The sequence below is a fragment of the Amblyomma maculatum genome, chromosome 7 (genome assembly GCF_055883805.1).
Source record: "Amblyomma maculatum isolate TAMU_Amacu chromosome 7, ASM5588380v1, whole genome shotgun sequence".
Lineage (NCBI taxonomy): Eukaryota > Metazoa > Arthropoda > Arachnida > Ixodida > Ixodidae > Amblyomma > Amblyomma maculatum.
In genome coordinates, this window is record NC_139350.1 from 26995776 (window position 1) to 27003372 (window position 7597).

The 7597-nt window shown below is 45.7% G+C and overlaps 1 protein-coding gene across 1 annotated transcript; it reads right to left on the reverse strand.

Moving 5' to 3' along the window:
- Nucleotides 1–569: 569 nt before the first annotated feature.
- Nucleotides 570–6503, reverse strand: LOC146182859 (uncharacterized). The gene is made up of 2 exons (XM_084608654.1): nucleotides 6186–6503; nucleotides 570–2418 (listed from the first exon to the last, which is right to left on the reverse strand). Exons 1-2 carry the CDS (start codon nucleotides 6468–6470, stop codon nucleotides 1258–1260), a joined length of 1446 nt encoding a protein of 481 aa, XP_084464780.1. The 5' UTR covers nucleotides 6471–6503; the 3' UTR covers nucleotides 570–1257.
- Between the last annotated feature and the right edge of the window lie 1094 nt (nucleotides 6504–7597).

The following is a 7597-nucleotide window of genomic DNA, read 5'->3' on the forward strand; positions in this document are numbered from 1 at the left end:
ATCGCTCAACTACGCAAATTTCAGTCAGTGATGGAATGTTTAGGGCACTCGTAGAACTCCTGCCGTACAGTGCATTTGCAGTTTCATACACGTTCGCGATGAAGTTGCGTTTCCTCAATACTGTGCAACACAAGATCTTCAACTCATATGAAGGCTACGAAGCTGATACTGAAGTTCCTAACGGGCTTAAGGTTGATTAACAACGGTACAAATCACCATCTGCAGAAAAGCTTATATTTCAAATTGGGAAAGAAAGCTAGAGCAGAGCCTATGTTGCTTCCACATCGTGTTCCAAATAAGAAGCTCTAGAGAAGTTGACAGGCGACGTCGCCTCATCTAAATAAGAAGTTTATAAAAATAGGTTCAGTGCATACAGGTTATTTTGGTGGCAAAAAACTTCACTCGTCTAATTTTTTCACTGCAATTAGTCACTTTTCTTACACCATTAGCCAAGTTATTACTTTCATAATAACTGAAAGTGGTTTTTAAAAAGAAACATTGTTCACAGCATCACTGATACCAGCAGCTTCGCTACGGGCAAAAACAATTGGTAGTGTCATAAATAGATGCGTTCAGTTTATTTGACAACATTAAAAATAGACAACAGTGTATGAAACTATAGTTTAAGTATATTCTATGTATCTTAAGTTCATGTAAATGTCATTATTGCCACTTGTCGCCGCAGATGCGTTGGCTAGTCGACGTGTCTGCAGCGTCACGGCTTGCAGATGGCACCTGTCACTGTCAGAAAGGTGTACAGGAGTAATTGTTGCTTAGCTCTGCAGTGTGACGACCTCGATAATCCTTTTTGTCAGACGACCGGTGAGTGACGAAGTGAATACTTACAAGCCCGGCTTGAAGCGCTGCTACCGGCCGCTTCCGAATGATCTCACACGTCTTCCGGCGCCGCATCATTCCATTTCGGTTAGTGAATCTCTTGCGTTTCATAAAGTCTGATAAATGTCTTCACCACGTTATGCCTCTACCGCTTCTGTCAGATCCACATTACCCTAATTTTCTCTGTTTGCTAACCTGGAACGCCGAAGTTTTCTTAGCCCCGTCACTATTCCATCCCCTCATTATGCTGATCTTGCCCTGGCTCTTGGCGTGCCTGGCTCGGGTTCTTTTCACCGGAGCATCAATTAACCGTTGTCCGACAAGCCAGCGACCTCCTTAAGGAAATAATTTTGCATCTATTACTACACCTACAACTTTATTACTCCGGTAGCACGTGGTCACTGAAGTGAAAAGTTCAGATCACGGGAACACTTCCCATTTTATGCGTAGTTGGTTGTCGAAAACGTACTTCTCACGGATGAGGTCCGCCAGAATAAGCGAGGCACCAGGAAACCAACACCCGTATTCGCCTGATTCGGGAGGTTTTTCCAGTGCAAAAGAACGGGGTGGCTTGACGCACAACTGACGTTCTGCACCGTCCCGTGGATGCACGATGCTCAGCTTGATTTTTTGTTCAAATGGCCACTGTATAACGTTGTCGAAATCCCCCTTGTGCAGGCGGAGCCTCGCGTGTAACTTGAGAGATTCGCCATTTCTGCGCAATCTTATCCCAGGTGTCATGCGGTATCCGCGCAGGTATACCTGGTCGCTTTCATACTGAGTCCACCCTTCCCTCATAGCGGCGTCTCTGAGCGATTGGACACCTTTGACGAAAAACTCGCAACGCACCACACTTAGCTCAACGAGCACGAGCAATTTGTTGATGCGGTCTAACAAAGTCTGACCGGTTTCTTTTGTCTCTTCTCGGATTGCACTAATAAGGGTAATAATCTGGGTTTGGTTGTCACTGCTCTGACTAGTCGCATTATCGAGATGCGTTTTCGGTGCCTCATCGAGTTTGTTTAGGCTGTAGGAGAGCGCACTGATTGGACCGGCGCGCGAAACAGTGCTTTCTTGAACTCGCTCATGGACCGCCATGCACTCGCGCACAATCCTTGATACATTATCCTGGTTTTCTCTGGATGCCTGAATACGGCCTTCTTTGACGGCATCTTTTATGATGTGTATGCTGCGAGAGAGTTCCTGGGTAATTGTTTCTTTTAATGAGTCAATATTGTGTAGGCAACCATTTGTTCTGTCAGTCTGCCCCCCACTGTCGATGAGCAGCGGCCTCTTAGGAGCCCTCCGTTCACTCTCTTCTTCTTGTAACGCTCCGATAGGGTATGCAAGTGACATTGTCTCATCCTCGCAGCTTGACAGTGCGTCTTGTTCCTTTGAAAGGGGTGGCCCCGTATTGGTGCAGTCCGATCTGAGGTGGGCGCACACGTCGCTACACAGAACTGCGGCAGAGCACTTGGGGCAGCGAGTAGAGTGGTGTCGACATTCACGCTGGAAATGTCCGACTACGTCAGCGGCAGCCACGACTGCACCGCAACCGCTACCTTCGTTCCAGCATTTAACCTGTGCGATTAGAAAAAAAAAAACAGCATTACTCCATTATTATTAAAGGGCCAAATTAAATCTCAGACGTATTATACGTGCGCTTGTAGCATTAAACACTTATTTGTAAGAGAGGGAAAAAGTGTAGTGAATATATGAACACGCGATATGGAATTTAGTTTTATTTATGCATTATAGACAACATGAAAGAAAAAAAAAGACCATGACTGTTAAGGTCGCAGGTTCTGCAGACATTCTCATTTTTTCGTGAATACGTTACCTGAGCAATAGGATGGAAAACCGAAATTGTGAATGCCGGCATCTCCAAGGCAATGCCACTGCTTAAACAGCCTCAATTTTAATCTACTTTAAAGGGAGGTATTTTAAAGTACTACAGTGTAAGCAGGAGCTTACCGAGAGCCCTGTCGCGCAAATAGAGAACAAAACGATTTCAGCTTTTAAGATGCGAATTGGCAATCATCCTTCTTACCCTGGAACCCGAATCTTACAAAAATGTGCGTGCTTTGAAGAATTTTCCCGATCCCTCAGCCTAGAGCTGCCATCAAGTTTGGCCGCTTTGGCCGTTAGGTGCCCTACCGAATTAAAGGAACGCTTCCGGAACCATATCCACCTAGCAGCAGCAATCCCGCTTGAGCACCATGCAGGACCCGTGCTGCGAAGCATAACCTTTGACACACCGAGAAAACGCAGAGCGACATCCGAGCCTTTCATTGTGCAGTGAGTAGTGCGTGGAAGCGGGTATAAACATGAGACAAAGGCTTTGTTTGTCTGTCATTGTTTTTGCAGATAATGAATACTCCATGCGCCAGGTTTATCTACAAAGTCGCATTGCGTCTATCAGTCCGGCCGAGTTACTTTTCTGGGGGGGGGTCATGTGTATACCCTGCTGTCTTTTTTTGCTAACAAATAGCAGTAAAGCATCCTGAAGGGGCCAGGTAACAAACAACGCAAGCAGTAGTCTAATTTGTGTTGTCGGACTGCTAATTATTTGCAAAGCGAGTCATTAAAAAGGAAGAAAGGCGCTGGGAGGCTAGTTGCTGTAGAGGGAAATATCTGCGCAAGCCTTTATTGGCGAGGAAACCAGCAGACGGATATGTATTAAACTTGCGACATTCGGGACTGGAGGGAAAAAGAGGCCTGAAGAGGCAAGACTAGGAAAACTCTCTGTGAGTAAAGTCACGTTAATAGTTATAAAGAAAACTCGTCCATAGCGTTGTGATGGAAAGAAAAACAAAACAAAACTCTTTTTGGAAAAGGAAATGCGGAGTAAAAGTCGTACTTTTCAGTGGCAATCCCATCCAGATAGTGGAGAGAGAGAGAGAGCGATAGAGCGAAAGAGATGAAGGAGGCAGTGAAAAACGGGAGAAAAAAGCAGGCGCTACAGTGGACCGCGTTCATCCGTCCATGTGTCTTCCTAACAATAACGTGGTTCTTGAATGCAATCGTGTCTGAAGCATCAAACAAACGGTGCTGATTTTTCCTTGAGCACTTCTTGTTAGGAGTTTATTTCATAGCAGCAGAGCGTATTCAACGAGCTGATCTCTATCTCGGCGATTGGTAAGCAGCACAATCTCTCAATTAGTGCCACGTTCCAACACGGAAATTGCAACATACCCCATTCAAGCGGTGTCATGTGGTACTCAAAAAGCTGTCTTGCAGATGTTATTTAATTACGCCGTTCTATGCTGTGCATGAAGTAGATGTGCAAAAATGCGACACAACACTTGCCTTACGCCGCTGTTTTGCATACAGCTGGCTACACGCACGCGCATCGCATTTGCTGTTCAGAACTAAATTCGACCGGGATGATCTATCAGGCGTTTGCCAGGCGGAGGGGGAAAAACATCCACGACCACTACAGAATCTGCACTGGATAAATGCGAAACTCTGAGCGTTGCTCGTGCGCACGTTATATCGCGCGTTCATTGAAGAGCTTTCGCTACCAAGGCGGGGTCTCGTGCCGCCGAGTAGAAATTTGCTTGGCGCGCGTTCATTGCTGTGATATATATAATTATAATTGGTTTACAAGAAAGGAAAGCCGCAGTATTTGTCATACTTTTGAAAGTGTGAGATTGGATGTTACACAATCGTTCTTGTCGCGTGGCGTTCTTTGGCGCGTGTTCGTGTTAGTGCTCATTCAAGTGGGGATTGGCGGGCGTCGCTCCTATCGCGCGACGTTCTCGTGCATCTGCTAGTTAAGTCGCGGACAGCTCACGAGACAAGATTTCCAACCAGAGACGTATCTACGTCGGAAACCGCTGGCATGCAGTTTTGTCAAAACGCGTGGTCTCTCCACTTTTGCTCACGAGTGTACACGTACGACCAATTGTGTGCTTTCAAACCGCGTATTTTGGCGATTACGGCTTCCAGGTGCCGCGTGAAGCATAGCAGTTTACGTCGATGTGCAAACATACACGCCGAATATAATACCAACAGAAAGAACTTTAATAGCTGTGGAACGCCTCACTCCAAAAACCTTTACCCTCGGTAATTTAAGGCTTTCGAATTCCTACACATAAACCATTTGAAATCTTTCTATTAATTTTTAAGAAATATAGTTTCCATTCTCTCATAGGCCCTGGCACTGACGGGTGATCGGACTTTGACCTTACCTGAGTGCGCTTAATTCAAAATATTAAACAGATACTGGAGACTGTTGGAAAGTAGCGCGACACTCCGCACAGAAGGCCACACTGAAAAATCGCTTCTGCCAACAATATAACACGGCTTTCTTTCGACACAGCTGCTTGGCCACCTGCCCCTAACGCCCCATCTTTTTTTTAAAAGGACCGGTATACTCTCAGTCCATTTGGATATCACGCTAATATTTACACGTCTGACAGTAGGAACAGCTTAGAGTTTGTTGATATCTTTAATTTATTTGTTTTATTTTTGCATGTTTTTTTCTTTATTCCAATGGTACCTTGCGAAGAATGCACTTGAAGTGAACTCTTTGCTTGTTTGCCCCCCCCCCCCCCCCCCCGCCGCCCTCCCAAATCCGCAACAATGCGAGAAGCAATCTCTACACCGTCTTACGTGTATGTTATTGTCGCGCGCTCTCTCTGGAACTGGATGCACTAAAGGACCACGCTTGCTCCTTGTCTTGCGGACTTGGTTACCCCCGAACAACAACCGCGATGGGGATTTTGCTCTGCTGGCATGATGGCAACATTTTATGCTCCTCTCTTCAGACAAACAGTCAGGTGTTTGCAAGGTTTTTGTGACCTTGGCTCAGGTTATATCTGGTGCTTAATATTGGCACATAACGGCAGTAGACCACACATGAAGACGATGAAGGGCTTCCCTAAGAAACGCCTTATTGAGCTGATTCGCTTGCACAAAGAACTGCTTACTTGGCAACGGCGATATCAGCAAAACGCTATTGGCTGTCGTCGAACTACAAAATCGCCGCTTCTACCAGCAGCGTAGGTTTTAAAATCGGCAAGGAAACATAGAAGTAAACCGGGCAAAGGCCACTATTACAATATAGAGAAATGTAGAACAGTAGCGTGTGGCCACAATCCCTCGAGATAAACCTCCGCCCTTCGTCTGGTACAAAGAATGATAAAGCTGTCTTCGGGTGGCATGTCGCAATAACAAATAAAAAAGTAAATAGCTTCGCGCCAATATCCAGCGTTGACAAAGTTTTCTCTATCTCTCTTTCCTCTGATATACCCGAATGATTAGCTCACCTAGACGCCAATTTGGAAAAACAAGCACTAAATAAAAGAAAAAAAAGCATTAGTCGCTTAGGCTTCCTTCCTCACCTCTCTTCTGAGGAGGTCGTCGGTAGGACATTCTTTGCAGTCGACGTCTTGGTCCAGACACCGGTGACCGTCGATAGGACAGACGATTGCCGTACCTTGCTCACACTGCTCGTAACACGCCCCGCATAGTATGTGCATGCACGGAAGCAATGCGGTCGTCTTGCGGACCAGTCCACAGGCGCTGCATACCCGGTAGTGAGGAATGGGTGCAACGAAGTGCAGGGGCCTCCAGTCTAGCTCTGTGGAGAACCCGACCAGCGTGTACCAGATATTTCCAGGAAGCATCGCTCAGCGCCTCTCTGGCCCAGAGCTCACTGCGTGAAGTGTTTTCGTTCCCGGAAGGCCCACTGATATCTTTGAACGTCTCTTTTTCTTTACCTAGTCGTCCAGGCTGCAATCTGAGCGATATCTGCTAGCCCGCGTTCATCGCGTCATCTGCGTGTCTGCACTTCGAGCTTAATCATTTCTTTGCGTTATGCTTACGGTGCTAGAACGTCCTTTGTTTTTTTGGCTAAAATGTCCACGCCCAGAATCTTCGAAATGTTTGAAGGTTGTAAAAGTGCATTACGAGTCTGTCTATGGGGTTTTGTGAGGCATGTTTGCAAAAGTAAGTTCAAGTTCCTGGCCGTTTTTCTTAATATATTCATTATGATTCTCTGTGTAGTAAAAAGCATCTTAGGTTTTGGCTTTTGAGAAAGGGATTGAATGGATAGTCTCCGTGGCTTTGGGTCAATAAAGTCATCAATTAAATGCCTTCATCTGAGTAGCTGCATGAAACGTGACCGTGTGTCCAGTTCAGGCTATCCATAATCTTAAAGAGGACAGCAGTCATAACACAATTGTCATCATGTATCCCTAGAGAACTTATCACGCGCTTCCATTGTTAAATAATGGAAATAAAACAGAGAATCCGAAGAGAGGCATGAGAGTTTATCAACCAGCCACGTCTTGTTATGTAACTTACGGCGCTTTCCTAAGCAGTGGGGGGACGTACATTTATCTTACCAGTTGGTGTTTAAGCGATAAATACATCAGATTCAGGCAAAAAACGAACGGGGCGGCAATATGGCTTTGATCCGAGGAAGCTGCTGCTTACATTTACTTGTACCCAGTATGTAGAGCAAAAGACACAACAAACAGAATGGTAAGCAAAATCATACCGTTATCACTTATCAGAAAATTCAGGTAGGCATGGGTAACTAAACCAATAGTATTATTCACAGTTAAGGATATTTTTCTAGGTGTCTATACACGTTGAACGTCCTGTTATTATTTGCCTGGCAGTGTGGCAAGCTGTGCGCTGTCACACTAAGAATGGTCTTTTGGTTGAGAGAGATTTTTGTTCGAAGCACTCTGGAACCCAGGACAGAGAGGGGCAGCAGGAAAATCTCACCCCGCGACCCGGCAGAAAA